The sequence below is a fragment of the Tiliqua scincoides genome, chromosome 1 (assembly GCF_035046505.1).
Source record: "Tiliqua scincoides isolate rTilSci1 chromosome 1, rTilSci1.hap2, whole genome shotgun sequence".
In the NCBI taxonomy this organism is placed as follows: Eukaryota; Metazoa; Chordata; class Lepidosauria; order Squamata; family Scincidae; genus Tiliqua; species Tiliqua scincoides.
Window position 1 is genome coordinate 15,812,687 of NC_089821.1, and position 22,273 is coordinate 15,834,959.

At 43.6% G+C, this 22,273-nt stretch overlaps 1 protein-coding gene across 1 annotated transcript in view; it reads right to left on the reverse strand.

Annotated features, from left to right (window-relative positions):
- SPTBN5 (spectrin beta, non-erythrocytic 5) overlaps nt 1–22,273 on the reverse strand; it is a 137,645-nt gene that overhangs the window by 80,231 nt on the left and 35,141 nt on the right. The window contains exons 14-26 of the mRNA XM_066614727.1: nt 20,909–21,061; nt 19,719–19,849; nt 19,125–19,376; nt 16,150–16,437; nt 14,889–15,132; nt 14,038–14,177; nt 13,190–13,289; nt 11,006–11,176; nt 9,620–9,784; nt 7,564–7,790; nt 6,758–6,944; nt 1,709–1,909; nt 50–166 (exon numbers count right to left, since the gene is read on the reverse strand). Coding sequence (XP_066470824.1) covers nt 50–166; nt 1,709–1,909; nt 6,758–6,944; nt 7,564–7,790; nt 9,620–9,784; nt 11,006–11,176; nt 13,190–13,289; nt 14,038–14,177; nt 14,889–15,132; nt 16,150–16,437; nt 19,125–19,376; nt 19,719–19,849; nt 20,909–21,061 — 2,376 coding nt within the window. The remainder of the gene's footprint in view (nt 1–49; nt 167–1,708; nt 1,910–6,757; nt 6,945–7,563; nt 7,791–9,619; nt 9,785–11,005; nt 11,177–13,189; nt 13,290–14,037; nt 14,178–14,888; nt 15,133–16,149; nt 16,438–19,124; nt 19,377–19,718; nt 19,850–20,908; nt 21,062–22,273) is intronic.

Below are 22,273 nucleotides of genomic sequence, written 5' to 3' on the forward strand. Positions count from 1 at the left end.
GAGATGTAGATGGTGGTGGGGGGGTAGAAATCACTCCACTTTGAGTTACCTTATGTTTCTTTATGAGCTTAAGAGTTGCAGCCTCATCTTTGCCACAGTCTTTATTGGTTACCAGGGGGAGCTTCTCTGCCACCCAACTCTCCAGATCCGAGGCATCCATTAAAAACTTTCCAAATGAAACAGAACAAATGATTATTTTTTTTCTTCCGCTTTGAGTCACTTTCAGCCTGAGTTTTACAACTTCCAGCTGAAAATTATGATCATAAATTGCTGCATAAATAATCACAAATCACCACAGCTTCTGCACCAAAGTAAAAGTCTACTGAAGGACACAAAATACAAGAACCGGCATATTTATATGGGAGGAGACAAGATTTTCAGCACACACAAAACTGGCAACATTTGGAGTTTAAGTTGAGAGGCTTCCAAAGAGCAGGCTAATGCTGTTATGATTATTATGACAAGCCAAGCCTGATTCCAAATGAACACAAGACAAGATCTGACGTGGTGTAGGCCAGAGAGCTGCCATGCACCTTTCAGGCATATGATGTTTTGAAACTAGATGATTCAGCAGGTCTCTCCCAGCAATATGATTCCAAGATACTACAGCAGATTCTAAAATGCAAGGGTAAGCCACCTTTCTTATTAGGCTTACATTATTGTGTTTAATATCTGGGCCAAGGCATTAAACTTCATTATATATAGATCTGAGAAAAGTAGGCAGGTTAGAACCAATCCAGAAGTTCAGAAAATGAACATGGTTCCATCTTGTTGGAACTAGGCCAGTTCAAAATAAAGTAAGGCTACTTCAAAAATATTTATAAATATTGTGAATACTTCCACATGCCCCAAAATTATTCCGCTAGAATGAAGGCATGCCAGAGAGAAGGTGTCAAACCTTTCCTTGTTTCCTGAGCGCTAGTTTTCTATACACAAGGAATTGTTTTTTTTTACATGAAATGACATTCAAAAAAATGAACTCCTGATCAGTCCCTAAATCCAACTGTAACTAAGCATAAGTATGTGTAACTGGGGGGTGGGGGAATCTATTCATATTCTTCCCATGCTTTCATTTCCTTCTCATTCCACTGTTTCCAGGGCAGGAGGTCTGGTCTAGAGGGTTGAGCCTCCATTTGCCTGAAGATAACATCCGAAGGTCGCCAGTTCGAAGCCACCGGCACCGTGCGACCTTGAAGCGGCTGACAAGCTGAGCCGAGCTATTCCATCTGCTCTGAGCGTGGGAGGATGGAGGCCAGGATGTGCGGCCAGATCAAGAAAGAAACATCTGATTGTTGTGATTTCTTGAAAGATAGAACCTTTCTAATTGTAAAAATCTCTACGGGGATTTAAACTGCCTGCCCATGTAAACCGCCTTGAATAAAGTCCGAGGAGAAATCTGAGGACATAGAAAGGCGGTATATAAATATCTGTATTGTATTGTATTATATTGTATTGTATTGTTTCCACCTTGTATCAAATTTTAGACTGTAAGCTCTGCTGGACAGAGACCTGTCCTCCTGTACTTCATAAGGCCTCATGCATCTTGATGGTATTACCCTTCTCCTTCTTGACTTGCAAACTGGTATAGTTATAAGATTTAAATGGATGTGAGTCTATTGAAGCAAAGGAAGAAAGTTCTTTGCGCACTTAGTGCCCTTCTTTATGTGTTGCAAGTAACCAGCATTATCAAACATTTAGTGAATCATACCTGGTGAAAGGCAACAGAATGCTGTAGCTGCTTAATCCTTTCCTCACATGCTTTCTCCAGCTCCAGCCAACTGCTACTCAGTTCCTGGCACTTTTCCTTGATTCGATGGGAGGGCAAATGCTTGTCTTCTGTCATAGCTCGTCCCTTCTCTAAGACTCTAGAGATTTGTTGTTTATGGGCTTTCACCTCCATCTGTAATTCCTGGGAGAAGACAGACATGTAGAAATGTACAAAAAGGTGAAGAAGAACATCCTGTAGTGGAGGAGTCCTCCAAAGGTCTCCTCAAGGTAAGGAGACATTTGTTCCCTTACTTTGTGGCTACACTGCGGCTGCATTTGTACTGGAAAGTTGAATAGGATTGGGCTCTAGACAATATTTATCATTTTTCAAAGTCTGCGAGGTACACCTTGTGGGATTGTTTTGAAAAATATTCCAGTGTCTAGAAGGAGAATGAATCAAACTAAAGATTCCAAAAATTATTCTGAAGCTGGAATGGAGAATTAAAGGGGTTTTTTTTGATGGGGGAATCTCAAGGGAAATAATTTGGGGGGAGGGGATTAATTTTAGAACAAGGAATTTGGGGGATCTGGGAGGGGAAATAAATAAATAACAATATGTACTGAGAAAACATCTTTCCTACAGCAGAGTGGAAATGTAAATGTTTCTTCTGATGTAAATACTTAAGGTTATTGCTGCTGGGTCAGACTAAAATCCATTTAGCCTAGCATCCTGTTCCCATTGGAAGCCAGATGGATAGAAAGTCACAATCAAGGTACAAAGTTGATTGCCTCCCCCATATTGTATCTGCTATTCACAGGTACACAGGTACCTATGAACATGGTGGTTCCACTCAGCTCTCCTGGCTGTTGATAGGGAGAAAACTATGGGAATCTGTTGAACCACAGAAATCTATGGTTCTTAATTCACAGGACCATGGGCAACCTTAGGTTAAACTAAACAGCAGAAGACTGTAATTATGCACTGAGCAGTCAAATGTTAGTTGAATAGTCTTGTAGTCTTCCACCCAAAGGATACAGTCAGTATTGGATATGATTAAACTCTTCCCAGTGTGAAATTCTGGATAGATTAAAGTTGGATTAAAACCTTTTTACTTGTGAAGATTCAGGTTTCTCCAGGCATTGCTATTGTTTTAGCATTTGGTACTCAATATGGCTTTTATCCATCACAAAACTCAGGAAACCTTTAACATGGAATTTGGCTCGTGGTTTCTGGTCTCCTGGAGATTCCTGTCCTGCATTTCCTCTTCAACAATGTGCCCTGTTTAATGTGTTCTCGCACTGAAGCAGAAATGTTTTAAAAACTTTTGATCACTCCCAAAACCCAGAGCTAGGTTTAAGCATTTGTTTTATGATCCAAATACCACTGAGCTGAGGTGTTTCATTCTGACACCAGTTTTCCAGAGAAATAAGTAAGAACAGACTGCCTGTGCCCTTTCTAAAATATGTTGGCAACAAAGACCACCCAGCCAACGAAAAATGGGAAAAAGGTATTTTATTTTATTACATCAGTACATAAATATTGTTGGAAAACTGAATGATATGCTCAGTCTGACCCTGGTCGATTCTCCAGTTTCAATGCAAATTTCATGCCCACAAGCCTCTGTTTGTTATCAGTAAACTACCCAGGTTTTCTAAGCATAAGTTCACAAACACATCCATTCTGAGGAGCCATTTAAAATTAACTGCTCTGTCAATCTTGCTTTTTCACCGGCTGGGCTGATTTATTAAGGGATCCTGGAGTGGGGTTGGGAGAGACAGACTTTAAATACCATACATTTTTCAGTGACAGCAGCACAGTAAATATGGTGTTCATCTGCACATCAGTGTTGAAGGCACACAGACATCTAGCTGTGAACCCAAACTGAAGCGACCCCAACGCTAAAACAGCTGAATGCTTATAAGAGAGTTAATTGAAAAAGACATAAAATACCAATTAAAGCATCTTCACAGCCCAATCCAAGCTAAATTCTCCTCCAGTGAAATGCGCATTCCACTGGTGGAGCCAGCAAGATGTAAGCTGAAGTGCCTGGATTCTGCTGTGAGGTGTGTGCTGTGGTGCTGCCGACCAGCATAGTGAGATCACCAGTGTAATTGTTGGTAGCAGTCCATGCAGGCCAGTGGCCAGGCCCCCAGTATGGTGGTGGGGGCAGGCAGTGGGAGAAATGGGAGTGAGAGATGGTGAAGCAGGGGGGTTTCTGGGTACGGAGGGGGCAGGGAGAGAGGTGGGAAGAGGAAGGAAGAGAGAAGGTTGGGAGGCACAAGCATGTGGCCAGATACTATCCATATTCCTCTCCGTCACCAATACATGCCTTGGTCCTGTGTCTGCAAAATAATTGGTGTGAGACAGAGAAGTCCCACACTGCAGTGTTTCTCAAATTGTGGGTTGGGGCCTACTAGGTGGGTCGTGAGCCAATTTCAGGTGGGTCCCCATTCATTTCAATATTTTATTTTTAATATATTAGACTTGATGCTACCATGTGTCTGCATTTGGGGAAATGTTACGGACCTGTACTTTTAACAAGTGACTATGTATAATCTTTTAACAATGATAGTCAATGGGACTTACTCCTGGGTAAGTGTGGGTAGGATTGCAGGTTAGGATTCTTAAAAATGTTCCTGTTTGATGATATAACTTCCGGTGGGTCTTGACAGATTCTCATTCTAAAAAGCGGATCCCGGTGTTAAATGTATGAGTACCACTGTCATAGTAGCAATGGATGGTTTCCCCAGGGCACTCTAAGGAGACATCTCCAACTATCCCACCCACCATAGGATACAGTATGAGCTTTGGCTGCATTGGTGTGTGTGTGTGTGGGGGGGGGGGGATTTAGTTTGGATTGGGCTTTCAAACTACTAAAAGAGTAGCATAGTGCCAGACACTAAAACCAAGCTCGTTTTACAGAAACAAACCATAATACTTCTGAAAGCTTTTTGTGAATGTCTATGAGAAAATAATTCCATAGGTGCAGGGAAACTGCTTTTCTATGTGTCCATGCAGAATGATCCTGGTGCATACAGCTTATATATTCAAAACTACACTTCTTTCTGCCTATTAATCTTTTTGGATTGTTTAAGAGAAGTGAAATAATCAAAAGAAGCTTGCAGTACACCAGGGATCTCCAAACTTTTTGGCCAGAGGGCCACATCAAATATCTGGTGTGGTGTGGAGGGCTGGAAAAAAAAAAATTTCAATATAAAATTTAAATAAATAAATTAGAGATGGAACATAGATGAGTGAATAAATGAATGAATGGGCTCATTTATTCAATCTCTCTGGCCCTCAGAAGACCCTCCAGACACAATCAGAGCACAGTTCTGGTCATGTTCAGTTGAGTGGGCCAGAAGCTTTCAGGGGACAATCTTTCAGGGAAGCTTTCAGGTGGCCAATCTTTCAACTTTAGGGCTCCTGGGTCTTTTTATCAATTATGTAGAAGAGAGAATTTGAGCAAGTGCAGCTTGTCATCTCGCAGATGATAAGCTGCACCTGCTGAAATTCCCTCCTCTACACAATTGTTAAAGATTCAGGTGCCCTAAAGTTGAAAGACTGATAACCCGTGGTGTAGGACCTTTCTCTGTGGTACTTGTAAAGGTTCCTGAAGTGGGACCCTGAGACATATGATGCCAACCCATCTGGTGGTTCATCCACTGCCACCAGTTCCTACCTTCCCAGGGCCTCGAAACATTAGGAACATCCCCTTATGGTAATCAGGTGCTCTGCCAGAACTTAGGGAAGACTTGCAATAGTAACTACACCGCTTTTCAAACAATACTGGGTTTATTTACAAAGGACACTTGGGTAGCAATCTTTCTCTCAAATGATTCAGCAATGTGAATCAGCAGTTACACAGCCCAGTGATTTTAGTTCAGTCTTTCAGTTCCAACTCCAGCCTCCCAAACTCAATGGTTAGGATCCTGCTCTTACATATGCTTTGAAACTGCTTAGCATCCCCCCCTTTCAGCTGGATCTTTGGAAGAGAATTTTAAACCAAATTGCCCTTCACACTTTTAATAACTTAAATGCTTTTGGAGGCAAACCTGTAATTTGAATTCTAACTTCACACACACCAAGCAACAATTTAAAAATACCCCTTCTGACACCTCCCCCTTTGGAATTTCTCACTGACATCACAACAAAAATACACTTCATTATAGTTCTGTGGCGGAATCTTTAGCCCTCCTAAATCAACACCAGGTTCTTTGCCAGCAGTGCTGCCCAGTGGATCTCATTTTCTTAGTGCTCCTGGATGATATATACTGCTGGAAAGGACCAAAGGATCAAGTAAATGGATTGCTGTAGTGTCAAAAGAACATTCTTGTTCATTTTTACAGATCCATGAAGCACATGTGGAAGGAGGCAAAATCTAGATGTGTAGGGTTTATGATGTTCAAGGTTTTTTTATATTAGGATTAGTACTTAGAATTGTGCCAAGTGTAGGAATGGTGTTTGGGTGGGACCAGACCTTGCTTCTGAGAAACCTTCCAGTTGGCTGGGAAATTAACCCCTAACCTTAAAACAAAATGGAAAATCAACTGGGCAGATTCACACAATTATGTAAATCATAGTTTACATTACTGCAAACAAGCCTGGGAGTACCTCCTCCTTCATGTGCTGGAGGAAGAGATCAAAAGCTTCTGCTTTCTATTTTAAATGAACCACAGTTCCATGCATCACCCAAAATTAAAAGTGCAGTTTTAATTTCAGTTGTGGTTCATTCACAAACTGGGATCTGAAACTATTGTTTGATCCTGATTTGTTTAAACAAGTCGCAGTTAAAACTAACCTCTGCTTTCAGAGCTTTTGTGGTACGTGGATCTGTGGTTAGTTTAAAATCAAAAGCTGAAGCTTTCAATCTCTTCCTCTGGCACAAGGAGGTGGAGAGGAAAGGAGTGGGAAATGCAAGCCTACTGCTTTCCCAGACATATTCATGATCATGTACCATTCTAAACCATAGTAAAAATGATCACCTGGACCCACATTATAAACTCATGGCGCCACCTATCACAGGGGTATTGGAATTGCAGAAGTTACCTTGTGCTTCTGTAGCAAGTTTTGAGCCACATCCAAGGACTTGCCTTGGTTTGTGGAGTTGGCAACAGGCAGTCGTTCATTAATCCACTTCATTTCCATGTCATAGTAATGGTAGAACTGGTACAGTTCTACTCTTGCATGCAGCAGCTGGCCTCGCTCAGTAAGAGGCTCCTGGAGAGAATCAAACCTGAAAACACAATGTTAAAACAATTTGCTGCGTTCACAGAACCAGCTCAAAAAATCACAGGATCCTCTCAATAATCTTATCCAATTCAATCTTATCCAATATTATCAAGTTTTAGGGTGGGCAACAAAGTGGAGATCAACAATTCAACTTGCAGTGAAATATCTCCTCTTCCTAATTTGTATCCTCCTCCCAATTTGATATATTGTTGATGCACTTACTGTACCTTGTTTTCTGCACTGCTGTGAACTACTTTTGTCCTTACTTTTTAGCACACAAGTGGCCAACCTGTGGCAAAGATGAAGTGGTAAAGGCACAGAAAATGTGTGGCAGACTGAAGGTAGACGATTTGTGGGTTTGTTTCTGGCATACGGCCAGGTCTCTATTCCTGCCTCCCTCTCCAGTACTTCTGCTGTCAGCTTGCCATGGACCACACAGATGCATTATTATCTCCCTACATTTTCTTTTATGGTTCCTTTACAGTAGCCTTCAGAGTTCTGTGGAAGGAGCAGCAGTAACTACCAGGCTGTGTTTAGCTACGTGAGATGCGACTCCTAAAGGACAGGAAAACAAAAGCCCATGCAAGATAAGGTCCTCTTCCCCAAAAGCGAGAGCAACATACCTTTCCAGATACTTCTGTGTCTCATCCAAAATCCTCTCGCTATCAAAATGATTTGTGGCCATCGTCTTTGCATGCAGCACAATGGAGCTCATTTTCTCAGCCAAGCCCTGCATCTCGTTTTCCAACTGACTGTGCTCCTTTTGCAAATTGCGACTAGAACGCAAATCATGACCCAACTCTGCATCTCGAAGAACTTTCTCAATCTTCTCTATCTTCTCATCAGCATCCTAAAGGGGAAATGTTATCAGAGGCCACATATAGTGAGGATTACTCACCTTCCTCTATCCTTCCTCTGATATAAAGACTCTGCTACACTGGTGAAATTAAGCAGCCTGTCAGCATGGCTTGTCTTTAACATCTACTTCCTGATGCAGCACGTCTTAGGGTCTGGTTCTAAGCCAACCTGTCACAATAATTTCTTCCAAAATGTGTCACCTCAGCAAAGCATCACTTTCTGAAACAGAATCCCATATACTCTCTCACTCACCTGGGATCTTCAGAGGAAAGTTTGCTTGAAAAGTGTTCTTCTTTGAATAGGAGACACATTTACAAGTACACGAAGAAGCCCCCAGCTCTGGAGCTCTCTGTAATGGGAGATGCATCTAGCTAGCTGTCTCCTAAAAGTCAGAAAAATGCTAACCATTTTACTGTCTCATAGAACCATTAGATAGCATCAAATTACTATGATAGCATTGCTGGTGGTGATACTACGATGTAGCCTTCAACTTGGGGGCATTCAAAATCTTTGAATGACATTTTAATATAATTTTATTGTTAGCTATTTTGACAGTCCTACCTTGGAAAAGGAGATTACAAATGAAATCAGCAATTAATACTAAATCTCAACTTGATTGAGATTTTATTACATAGGGCTTCTCCTATTCTGTCCAGTCAGAAAAAGATTGTCCAAGCGCATGCTTTTAAAAAGATAGCACCACTTCTCTATTGTTTTCTGTAAAAAATTCATAACATTAACTGTCCAGTCCTACTGACTCTCATGCTACAGCATATAGGCACACCAAAACAGGCAGTGCTGTATGCTATTGGTGGGGGAGGGGACACGATGCTTGGGAGAGGCAAGGGAAAAATATTTTTCCATATCCCTTCATAAAGGAGAAGCCCCTCAATTGCTTATGTGTCTCTCTTTGGATCTGTACCAGCTGTATAGCTGGTACAAGTCTGAGGAGAAAAACAGAGTGTGCTGGGAGGCCCTGGAGAGGATAGCTTCCCAGTGCAAATGCTTGGATACACCCGCCTTTCTCCCCCAACATGACTTCTTTCCTCTTCCAATCTGCCTAGGAACACCCTCTCCCTGCCCACAGAACGCCCCCCCCCCCCAACCATCATTCTTACCTTGGCAGGGTCAGGGCAATCTGTGAGTTTCAAGAGTAGCAGGTATAACAACATAAGAGCCCTGCTGGATCAGGCCAAAGGCCCATCTAATCCAGCTTCCAGTGGCCCACCAGATGCCTCAGGGACTCGTATCATGTTGCCACTCCCTTGCATCTGGAGATAGCTTACTTCTAAAACCAGAATGAAGTGTATTCCCATCATGGCTTGTAACCTGTGATGGACTTCCATCCATTAATATGCCCAATCCCCTTTTAAAGGCACCTAGGTCAGAGCCAGACTCCATGCAGCAGTGCAACTTTGTGATGTCGCTGCTGCAGTTAGGACAGCAGAAGAGAATGTCCGCTGTTGTAACGGGCCCATTGGATTTGGCCATTAAATATCAATTTCCTTTCACCTTGGAAATTGGTGTGTGATAGTGACTCCAGTAGTTCACATACCTTCATCAGAGTCACACCTCCAAGCCTGGTCTAAGCTCTTGATTTCAATATTAGCAATGGCTAATATTGTTTTTACTTGTTCATCAGCCATCTGAATGCTCTTTCTGCCATCTTCCCATCTTCATTGCTAGTTTTAGAATCAAATAATCTTTCATCTGTTGATTACCTTAAATTAGTGCTCTTCTATTTTTTTATTTGTTAATGAAATGCGATGGCATCTCAGCCCAGTTCTAGCCTTCTCAATGGAAACAGAACATGCCCCTGACCTCAAGAAGTTCCATGAGTTGCTCTTGCTGTCCAGCCTGTCTCAGTTTGTCTCCCCGCTCCATCATCTTGCTGTAGAGGGCCTCCCATTTTTTCTTTAGCTCTGACATTTTGTCTTGGATGGAATCTGCAGCATAGTGGTCATCCTGAACCAGTTGATTCCCAGCCTGAAGATGTACAGTTAGTGTATTTGCATAAAATATAATCTCTTGATTGCTTCAACGCTGATTTCAAAGCAATGTGGTACAGCAAAAGCTATTATTAGTATCACTCTGCATCCCATCAGATGTTTTCTGCACTACCTTATCCAAAAGTAGCTCAACCCTAAACCATTCATACAAAGGGTACACACAGTTTGCTACACATAAAATGGATACATACAAACTCCCCCCCAAGTATTTTAAAAGCACTTCCGGTTTTTGCCAAAAACTGGAAGAGCTTTTAAAACACCTCTGAGGGCTTTCTGAAGCCCGGAGAAGCCATGCTTAGCCTCTGCAGGCATCAGAAAGCTTCCTGGACACGATCACAGAACATCCTCAGTCATATCTGGAAACTCGGGACAAGGTGGTTCGGGTATTCAGGTGAGGCTCTGCCTCACCTTCCTTCAATGACTGCATGTCTTGGATACTCTCCTAGATCGCTCTTCCTAGGAACAATATGCAACATTCCTCAAGGCAGTTGGCACCAAAATTCAAAAAAGTGAAATTCGAAGCAAACGTCAAGCTTCCATCCAAGAAAAAGACTTCTGAGAATTTCTGAAGGATGGAAACTGACCATGTTGCTGAAAGCCATATAAAATTTCTCAAGAGCTTTAGCACATCCCTACCTGTAACACTATGACACTAGACTATCCTTTGTCCTTAAAAGTCCCTTTTGATCTTCTACCACCACACAAATCTTCAGTGATATCACCAACAATCAAGCATTTAATACACTGAAGTAATTGAGGCACAATCCTTTGATTAGTGGAAGCCTAGTGTGAGTTTCTGTAGAAAATTGTCTATGTACCCTCAAGACAATATTAGCATTAGAAACTTGCATCAAGAAAAAAAATGAAAATGAAGGTTTTCAAGAATCCTAATACTGTGCAAACTTCCAGGCTCACAGCCCAATCCTATGCACGCTTTCCTGAGAGTAAGCCCCACTGACTCTAATGGGACTTACTTCTGAGTAGACATGCATAGGATTGGGCTGTCAGTCAGTATGGTGCAATGTAGATACAAACGTAAACCTGCTTCTTTGCTATTAAGAGTTCAGCGATTTACATGGGATTGTTACAATTACTTATGAAATTTTCTAACCAAACAAGAAACTGTTGAAAAGTGATCAGTCACGTGTTGACCACTCTGCCGACTCATGCTATGGCCCTGTGAGACCAGCAGCCTTACCACCATCAGTTCCAGAAAATGCTTCTTATTGGCCAACATTTCCTGTTCTGCAGCCTCATGCTTTTTCAGCTTGCGTAGGATATTGCTTGGGTCACGGTAGGACTCATCTGATGCGATCTTGTATTTCTCTTCCATCCAAATCAAAAGCTCTGCAGTGTCATGATTGAACTCCTAGGATGGCAAAGAACAGAATTCTCCAATGGAAACGGACTTGACTTCTTTAGTCAGATTAGGCGAACCCCTACCAGATGCCCTTTCTTGCTCGGAAAGAATGGGTGACTGGTGCGGTGACTATAAAAGACAATGTCAGGCAAACACTTAAGAACTTGGACTGATAAAAACATTCAGGTTACTCTAAAGCAGAGGTGCAAACATAAGCTCTTTATCCAGCCCCCATGAAAATTGGGCTCTCCCAGTCTTGCCTTTTCAGCAGTAATGTTTCTGCCTAGTCTGTGGGAGGGAGAGGTGGAAGGAGGACTCAGAAGGCAAGGAATGCTAGTGGCATACCAAGAGGGGTGAGAGAGGGATGCTGGAGAGCCCAATTATCAGGTGGGCCACCCTCTTAGCAGCGCCACTTCTGTAGTGGTATCACTTTGCAAAGCACCTCTCAGCTGCTGAACTGCAAAGTGACACCTCAGCAGAAGCAGTGCTGCTGAAAAGGAAGCCTGCATGATATTTGGCCTCTCCCATACCCTGAAAATATGATACAGATTTACATATTTTCTCTTCTGTCATTTGAAGCTAATGGGCTCCTACATGAGAGCAAAATGCTTATTTCTGGCCATTATCTGCTTAATGACATAACTTCCTGCTTAATGACACTTCCAGCCCTCAGCAGGCACTATTATTATTATTATTAGGCCCACTATGAAATGTTTGATGCCTCTGATCTAAAGCACATCTTTTTGATAGACATTGGGTTTTTTTAAAGTCTCCTACTAAATTTCCAGCATGTAATTCCTATTTAATGCCTGTGCAAAATGCAGATGTACGTAAATATAAATATAAACCATGTAGACGTATTTTTAAGGAATAGAATCTTTTAAAACACTGGAGAGTGATGTTCCTCCACATCAAAAAATTCAATTCCATGTAAAGCAAGCATATCATTGAGCAGGATTCTAACCCTGCTATGCTCCTGGCATGCTCATTCTACATGCAGCAGACTGTTTTGGAGCAAATATGTGATCTCCCACCTGCATTCTGAAGTTGTGTCATCCCAGAGGGAGACAAATCTATTTCTCCCAAATATGTAGAGTTAGGGCCCAATGCTATCCAATTTTCTAGAGCCGGTGCTGCTCTGACAGTGGGGTATGCACTGCTTCTGGTGTTGGGAAGGCCGTCTTGGAAGCCTCTTCAACGTATGGGAACATTTATTCCCTTACCTCAGGGCTGTATTGTGGCTGCACTGGTGCAGAAAAGTTGGATAGGATTGGGTCCTTAGGCACTCCCAAAGGGCAATGCAAATTCTCTGCAATTCATGATTATCCTGAAGGAAGGATACTTGCCATTTGCAATCTGGCAAGCAGGTCTGTGGAGCTCTGGGTGCAGTGCATCACTAGGGGTGAGGGTGAACCACACTGGGTGACACACACGGGGGGGGGGGTGACATCACTACACCACATTGTGCATCATGCACAATGCAATGAAACAAACCACATTGAAATATCTCTATTCTTTCAGAAGTTATAGTCAAAAAAGAACAGGGGCACAGCAATGGTACAACACCATGCCCACCACCTGGGGTGTTGCCACGCCCACTGCATCATAGCGGTGACGTGCTGGCCTCCCGCACCAGGTAACACAAACCCTTGTGATGGCACTGCTTGGGTGGAAGGACTGGGAACCCCATTATGCTGTGCTAGGTCTGAACTCTATCTTTACAGCAAAATATCTCAGTAATATATACAAGAAAATAGATGCATTTTGTATAAATATTTCATATAAATACGTTAAATATGTACATACATTTAATTGAATTGGCCATTACAACATAATTGGCCAGTATGTTGGGGATGTTTAACTGGAGCAGATGCTGAAGGTGGTTAACAGGACAGTGTCTTAAAATATCACTGAATCAAAGCTAACTTGAACTAGGCTGGGGATGTTTGGCTGAAGAAGGCACAACCCAGTATAGCAAACTCAGATTTTTGGCAGACGGATTGTGATCCATCACCCACTAACCTGTAACAGAAGAGATGCCAGCAGCCTCTTCTTTCTCCGTTCATTATTAATTATTAGCGACTTCCATCTGTCTCGTAAGGCAGTCATTCTGTCCTCAATCCTGTAATGGAACCCACAAAAAGTTTAATTTTTCCAAAATGCAGTCTTAGGATCCGGAAGGCTTTTCTCACAAGCACACTAGCTTACAGGACATATCTGCGTGGCTTCAACAATGCACATGGGCTTATGGTCTGATTATAGTATGCTTGATGCTAGCTGACTATCTGGCTCCAACAGAGTCTAAATTTTCTCTGCTGCACACTCAAAGATGAATTTTTCCTAGCAAGAGAACAAAGGCAAAAGTTGTATAAACTCCCTTTACTAGGAATTCCACACCTAAAACAGACACTGCATCTCATTGTTTTCACTTAAAGGAACTACTTACAGACAATTCATCAACTATCAATCTAATAATACATTTAGGTCTATTTTCATAGGCCAAGGTTACTATATACTAAGTGAACTATACCAGTGTTTCCCAAACTGTGGGTCATTCACATGAAAGAATATGCTCTTGTTACCTGACTACTTTTTATCTGACTGCTGTTTTTATGATATGTGTTAATGTGTTAATATGCTTTTATTTGTTTTTAAATTATGTTTTTAATCTGTTTTAACCTGTGTAAGTCACCTTAAATCCCTTCGGGGAGAAAGGCGGGGTAAAAATAAAGTTATTATTATTATTATTATTAACAACAACAGCATTCATACATGACACACACAAAAAAGCCAAAGAGGCTTAAATATGTTTCTTATGCCTCCGGTCTCTTCCCCTTTTCTCCATTCTGTTCCAATGCCCGAATACATACGTATCAGATGCAAAATGTCCCTTTTCTGATAGCTGCTCTCCATGTTCATTGATCGCATTTACTCGGTGTTTCAGCACCAGCAACACTCGTTCAAAATCCTCATGCCGCTTCAATAGGCTCCGAACAGAATCCACATGGTCCTGCAGAGGGAGAAGGAAACCTTAATGGCATACCACATCACAAATGTAGCATTCCTATAGTATTTCAGAAGAGAGCATTTTCTTCTGCATTTTCTTCAGCATATTCTTTGCAGGCAGCGGGCAGCCCAATCCTAACCTGTGTTGGTAACAGGTAGACCAATTGGCCTGTGCTGTAACCAATGCAGGGTTGGAGGTGGACCTGGTGCGACTTGGAGAAAGGGGACTTAATGAGTAATGCCCCAGCCACCTCAATGGGGCTACTTGGATCTGCGCCAGCTAAATCACTGGCATAGATCCAAGCAGCCTGGTGTAACGCCAGGCTGCTTGGGAGGGGAGTTAGGATCCGGCCTAAGTGCCAGAGTCTGGTTCTACCCCCCCAGGCCTGGGCCACCCAACACCTACCCACCGCCCACCCTTCTCCCACCCCAAAATGCCCCCCAAACATCTGCCCCCGACCCTCCCTAGCCCCAGTGCCGACCTCCCCAAGTGGCACTTCCTTATGCCTTCCACCGCTGGATCTGGCAGGAACAGGCTGGCACGCATCCTTCTGCTGGCACAGCCTGCTCCCGAGTCATCACAGACATGCCTTATGGCATGTCTGCAACACTCCTGAGCCAGCATAAGGGACATACGCTGGCCCATAGCAATCTTAGGATTGCATTCAAAGTAAAGCAAATAACTACCTACCCAAAAGGAAGTTCCAGTACTTACCCCAAGATTATCAGTTTGGAGAAAGGCCTCATGGCTGGAGAGTGCTGCATGGATAGAGTCAACTTCTCTGTTGAACTTCTGTAATTCTACATCCTCCTGGAGCTTCTGTCGTTGCTTTGCCCACAACTCCTCCAGCTCACTCTTTTCATGAGTGAGGTGATGTATGTTCTCACAGACCTCCAGATCCCTGGTGCTGGATGGGCCATCCATGATCTTCTGACCCAGTTCTTGCAGATGGTTAAACCTGCCAACAGTTCCATAAAATGTCATGGATTATCCTCACGAGGAAATTCCAGCCCTCTTCCATCCAAGCAATAACTATTTATTTAGAAACAAGCTACTTTGGTGACCCATCAAATGTCCTGATGTTCTTGGCCCATCACCCAACCACTCAGCGTGTGGTTGGTCTGTGGAACTCCTTGCCACAGGATGTGGTGATGGCGTCTGGCCCGGATGCCTTTAAAAGGGGATTGGACAAGTTTCTGGAGGAAAAATCCATTACGGGGTACAAGCCATGATGTGTATGCACAACCTCCTGATTTTAGAAATGGGCTATGTCAGAATGCCAGTGCAAAGGGAGGGCACCAGGATGCAGGTCTCTTGTTATCTGGTGTGCTCCTTGGGGCATTTGGTGGGCTGCTGTGAGATACAGGAAGCTGGACTAGATGGGCCTATGGCCTGATCCAGTGGGGCTGTTCTTATGTTCTTTCTCAGTTCTCTGTTTTCTATTTGGAGAACTTGGGCAAATACAAAAGAAGTAAGCATAAAATCCAAATACATAATGTTTGGAAAAAACAAGTGTTTGATAAAAATACCATACTATAAAAGCTCTGGAATTTGAATTATGATGATGACATAAGAAGCATACTTAATTGCTTCTGATGTTCGGTGCTATTTTGCTTATGGATCTGACTTTAATTATGTAGTGACCTCTGTAAATGCAATTCAGGTTTCTAATAAACTCACATAGCATCTATTTACTAAGGACAAGCACTGAAACTTATTATCAGGTGCTGCTCCCTCCTTACTAGAAGAATAGCACTTGATCCCATATGCAGACCTAATTATAAGTAAGCACCACTGGAGATATTTGGCTGCCAAACATGCTGAGACCTGGGTTTTCTGCTTCCTACACTCTTTTAAAGCTCTGTCTCTCATCGTGCAAAAAATGGCATCCACAGACATCCTACATTCCCTTGAAGATTTCCAGGGTTAGCCGTGGCAATTCTTATTGGTGTTCCACCTTCCTTTCATACTTTACCTGCTGTTCTGGCTGCGCATCTCCTTCAGCAAGTCCTGGTGACCTTTCAACAGTTGCTCTGCAGAGGCCACATCTACCCCCCTCTCCTTGCTGGTCATCTTCTCCTTCATGGCATCTGCCCACAGCAGGAATCTACGGCTGTCTTGCAGAAAGGCCTGTTGGTCCTGTGCTGCTTGCAAAGCCGCCTCCTTCTCACCTGCCTTTGACGTCAGTGTAGACAGCAGCTCCTCCATGTCTTTCACCTGCTCTTTTATGGCCTTGCTCTCTGTGGGGTTGGTATCCTTGATCCTGTATAATGATGCCAAAGCACATTCCAAAATGAGTGTTAGGCTCAGAACTAGTTTATTACAATTTCAAACAGATTCCATTAAGAGAAGGTCAGCTGAGATGCTCTGTAGGATGTACATTACAGTTCCTGAACTGAATGAACGCTGGAAAATTCATTTGGGGAGTTCAATTTTTCAGTCTAAAATCATGTCCACATAGATGTTTATTCAGTTCTTCGATGCATGCAGTCAAACAAGTGCTGGTGTAGCATAAGAGCAAGAGCCAACCTGAGCCACAAAATCACCAGTTTAAATCTCACCTCAGTCAAAAAATCACTGGGAGCTCATAGGTAATCTCCTGTCTCTTACAGTCCAGTACAATTTACTATGTCCACCAGTGCTGGCTGTCACAGAAGTGCTATACAGCGTTTTGTGGCAGTGCAAAGAGCCGGCTTGCTAACAGGAAGGCTAGAGCCTTTCCACCTGTGCCAGCATAGTGATGGAGCCCTGCCAGAGCAGATAAGCCTGGTTCAAGGGGTGGAACGGGGCAGGGGAGGGCAGGAAGGTTGAACAAAATGGGAGGAGAAAGGAATGGAGAGGAGCTGGGAGTGAGGGGTGGGCAGATTAGGCCCAGGAGGGGGTCAGTTTCAGCGGCTGTAGTGCATGCTGAATCCTGACCCCTTTCCTGGGTCTGATCCATCTGCATGGATCATCACTGGCACATGTTCAAGTTGACCCATTGTGGCTGTTGGGGCTTACTCCAGGCAAAGGAACAAAAGAGACTTCCATCAGCAAAAAATCCCCTTTGGGATGAAAAATGTCCTTCACCAGCACCGTTGCATCACCATGTGAGGTTTTAGTTAGGATTGGGCCCTTAACCAATGGGGTAATAATGTTAGTCTACTCTAAGTTGGTTGTAAGGATTATTGAGGTTGTATATGTAAAATGCTTTTAGCACTTAGGAAAATGCATTATTCTTTCTATTACATTAATATTTTAGCTAAGAAAAACAACCAACATCTTAGAAAAAATTGTATAACATGATATAGGTTTGAGTACTGAGAATTATTTTCTTGTACAGGTTACATAGACCTACAGCCCAATCCTAACTAAACCACCGTGCTGATGTAGCTGCACCAACAAAGTACACTCTGTATCCTATGGTGGGTGGACAGTTGCAGAGGTCTTCTCATGGTAAAGGAATCTTCATTCCCTTACCCTGCGGTAAGCTCAAATGGGTCTCCTTGGTTCTGTGCTAGTGGTATGCCGGGGGGAGGGGGGCAAATGCCCTAGGGCAGTGGTTCTCTGTACTATGGTGGGGGGGGGCTGCCTTCTGGAACACTTGTTGAGCTCCACATGCATATGATCAGGACCATTCTGGTAGACTTGCACTCCCCTTCGCCTGAACTTCCACACCAGCCTAGGCACAGTTGCTTACTCGCGAATAAATGTGACCGTATGACTTAGTTTTACTTTCCATAGGGCTCAATACATTTATCAACTTGGAGGGAGAGAGGTGTTTTTTGGGGGGTTGCATTCATTGGATTGGGACCATTTTGGTGGCATTGGATTCCTCTCGGGCTACCCTTCACAATGGACTAAGGCACAGTCATTTACTCAAGAGAAAACGTTTGGTGTCACTCCATTTCACTTTCCATAGTTTTTAATGCATTTTGTGCTCATTTGCCATCAGCTTGTCAGTTGCAGCTTCACGACCCACCCACAATCAGGTCGCGACCCACCAAGTGGGTCACGACTTACAGTTTCAGAAACCCTGCCCTAGTGTGCCATGCCATCTGGGAGTCTTTGGAGAGACAGGGAGGCCTAAAAACCAGAAGCGACCCTCCGAAGGGTTCCGGATGGCAGGAGAGCAGCAATCAGCAGTGGGGCGGCACCCTGAGGTTCAGGCGGTACAGGGGCTAGGATCACCATTGTTCTGTGCCAGAGATTTTCCTAGCCTGCATTCCTGTGGGTAGTCAGTAGCAGCAGTGGGCTGCAAACACCACCATATCTGTGGCAGCGGTCCCAAAGTGGGTGCTAGTGGAGCCCTGCGCATGCTGCCGTATGACCATTTACAACAAAGGGACCTTTGTTCCACTGTCATAACTCTTAGTTAGGATTGGACTGTAAGAATATCCCACGACTCACTGTGATTCCTGTGTGCACAAAAAGGGTGCCAGTGAGTTGTGCCTGTGTAATTTCTAGGAATTGGTTTCATGACAAAAGGATATCCAAATAAAACTAGACTATAATGGTAAGTCCTAAATCTGGCCAATAAAAATGAGTACTGTGGATGACTCTTGCTCCACTGGCAAAGAAGATTCAAATCTCTAACAATTCAGTCTAGGCAGAAGACATTTTTGAAAAGGCAAATTAAACCATGACAGCTACCAGAGACATCGCCAGCTAAGGGCCAAATCCTATCCAACTTTCCAGCCCTGGTGTAGCCATGCCAATGGGGTGTGCACTGCATCCTGTGGTGGAAGGGTAGTTATGGAGGCCTCCACAAGATAAGGGAATTTTTGTTTCCTTGCCTTGGGATGGTATTGCAGCTGCACCAGCACTTGAAAGTTGGATAGAATTGGGCCCTAACTAGAGTAAAATGTGTTCTAGTGCAAGCAGCTATCTCTGTCACCATATTTATACTTTAAGCTTGAAATTAGATTCCCCAGGGCAGGCTATAATGTAGATAAGGGCTAGTTTTCTTACAATTTGGCTACACTTTTCAGGTATTCAGTTTTTCTATCCAGCACTAAGACTTCTCTTTCAAAGGCCGTAAGCTTGCGCCTCTCTGCTTCCAGAACCGCAGGCCTGTCCCCGTGTCCAAAATCGTCAAGATGGGTCAACTTATCCAGGAGGAGCGCTTGAGTGTCCTGGCAGTCCTGAAGGAAGGTCTTTACATCGGCCACACCAATCAGCTCTGAGCCCTTCTCTTCCTTTAAGGCTTCCAGGCGTCCCCACCTAAGGGCAGAAAAATAAAGGTGATGAAACTGAGGCTAGTTATGGTTGGTTAGTGAGAGAGAAAGGAACTCTACACATGTGCAGAGGCACTTTATTCACAGATTAATCTGCAGGCATAGCAAGTCTTAGCTAAGTCTTAGCATTTCAATTTGTACCCCGGAAGTGAAAGCCTCCTCCCTTCACTACACTTTGGTGTTTTTAAAGAGGCATGCACCAAATGTCATTCATGCGTCCCTTGGTATTAATGAGAGGTGCATTTATTTCATGCTGTGCTATCTGCTCTTGAACAAAAAAGTGCCAAGGACAGGGCCACCTCTTTACTCTTTCTGAAACACCATTTACCTCTTGTTGATCTCTTTCTGGCGGGTTTGGATCTCATTTTGTTTTCCAGGACTGCTCTTAGAAAACATATCTGCTAAGTAGTTGATCTCATCCAGTTGGCTCTTCCCAGCAGCCAGTTCCATTAAGAAACTCTGAAAATGGAAATATGAGGGGTAAGTTAAGAAATAAAGGACCATCATTTGACAGTCTCAGCTTATCTAGGCCAAGGAAGTTCTGAATTGTTCTGAAAACTGCCCTTCTTGAGCTGAACAATCTTGGACGTTGGTTTCATAATCTTTGTCCAAGGGGTTCTCAGCCTGCACCTCTGGACCAAGCAGCTTCTAGAGATCTGTTTTGGATAAATCCCCCCCGTTGACCATTCTGTTTTCTTTTTTCCCATTTGTACACTAATCCCTATTTTTAATTCTTAATAGCCAACCCGGCTAAAAATACCACAACCTATTCGACAGTCTACAGCCAGCAAAGAAGCCAGCACCAAGATCAATCAGATGAAGAGTAAAAATTCCTACTCAGTTGCAAATCATCAACTTGCTAAGCTTAAACAGCTTTCTAGGGTGGGTGGAGTCACTGAATTGTAGAGCCCTTACTGAGAACTGGATGGGCTTGGCAGCCTATAGTCTGCTATTTCTCCAACCCCTTTGGACTTTCACCTGATTAGGAAATTACATAAGAAGAGCTCCACTGGATTAGGCCAAAGGCCCATCTAGCCCATCTTCCTGTATCTCACAATGGCCCACCAGATTCTTCAGGGAACACACAAGACAACAAGAGACCTGCATCATGTTGCCACTCCCTCGCACCTGGCATTCAGATGTAGCCTAAAATCAGGAGGTTGCGCACACCCATCACGGTTTGTAACCTGTGATGGAGTATATCCTTTCCATCTTGCCTTGTGCAGAAGGGATGGGGAAAAAGTCACTTCTTCCAGCAATTCCTTGGAGGATGGGGTCATTTCACATCAGAATAGAATTTCAGAGGACAGAGTCACGTACCCTTGCTGACCACCTTGTTCATTCACTAGTCATTGTACACTATAATATAGGAGTATATTCAAGACCCTTTGATGAGAATCTTATCTCTACAGAAACCCGAAATTCTCCACTGGCAAAATAAGATATAGAAGTAAATTCAGAATCATGGAAACAGGCTCTGAGTGAGGAGACTGGGGAAAATATAGGGTGGAATAGAACCTGGTATTTCTGCTGCATGGCTTCCACATTATCTGCTTTTGGCTGAATTGTCCGGAAAATTTTCTCCTTGTCACCCATCCAAGACTGAAACTCTTCACAGGAACTGTAGAACTGGTAAAGTCGGATCCTCTCCTCTAGTACCTCCTTCCTTTGCTGTTTGGAGGCAAAATGGACGTTGTTTGAATGAACAACCATGTTTTGGGGAGAAAGTAAAAATGACACTCCTAAAATGTATACAAAACACATGAACAAACTGGTAAAGTGACAAAGAAAGAGAGACGAAGGTTGAACTGTTTAAATGCTTTTGGGATTTAAACAGTTTAAGTGCATCCAGGATTGCAGCCAAAATGAATCCGAATGCCGACACATTGAAATTGGTGTTGGGCCTTAAAATGGTAGCTCTGGTTAGAATAATTAGGGAATGATGGTTCAAACTCCCAGCATGCCACGTTATACAGACAATAAAGGAAGTTAACACCACATGTTTTTACTTGTATCTTACCATGTGCTATTCTCTATCAGTTCTACTCCTACTATGTATTGGCAACCTTCAGTCTCGAAAGACTATGGTATCGCTCTGAAAGGTGGTTCTGGCACAGCGTCTAGTGTGGCTGAAAAGGCCAATTCGGGAGTGACAATCCCTTCCACACTGGGAGCAAGTGCAGTCTGTCCCTGGTCTGTCTCCTTGGCTATGGGCCTTCCTTCTTTGCCTCTTTGCCTCAGACTGTTGGCCAAGTGTCTCTTCAAACTGGGAAAGGCCATGCTGCACAGCCTGTCTCCAAGCGGGCCGCTCAGAGGCCAGGGTTTCCCACTTGTTGAGGTCCGCTCCTAAGGCCTTCAGATCCCTCTTGCAGATGTCCTTGTATCGCAGCTGTGGTCTACCTGTAGGGCGCTTTCCTTGCACAAGTTCACCATAGAGGAGATCCTTTGGGATCCGCCCATCATCTATTCTCACGACATGACCGAGCCAACGCAGGCGTCTCTGTTTCAGCAGTGCATACTCCTACTAGGAATCTACTATTCTGAACTGAAGAAGCAAATATTTTCTTATCTTAGAACACAAGCTGGCAGCCCAATCCACCACAATTCCTCACATGGCAATGCAGTAGCACCAACGCACCATGTGCATGGGGGGGGGGGAGGTTTTGACCTCAGGAGGCCTTCCCGGGGTAAGGGAACATTTGTTCCCTTGCCCCAGAGTAAGCCTCTGTGAACCCAATGGGTTCACCTGGACCTGCTCCACATTGTGTCACATGACACAAGTCCACATTGACTCATGCAGATGGATCAGGCCCAGGAAGGGGGTCAGAATTTGGTGTGTGCTACTGTCACTGAACCCACCCCACTGCCAGTGGCCGGCAGTTT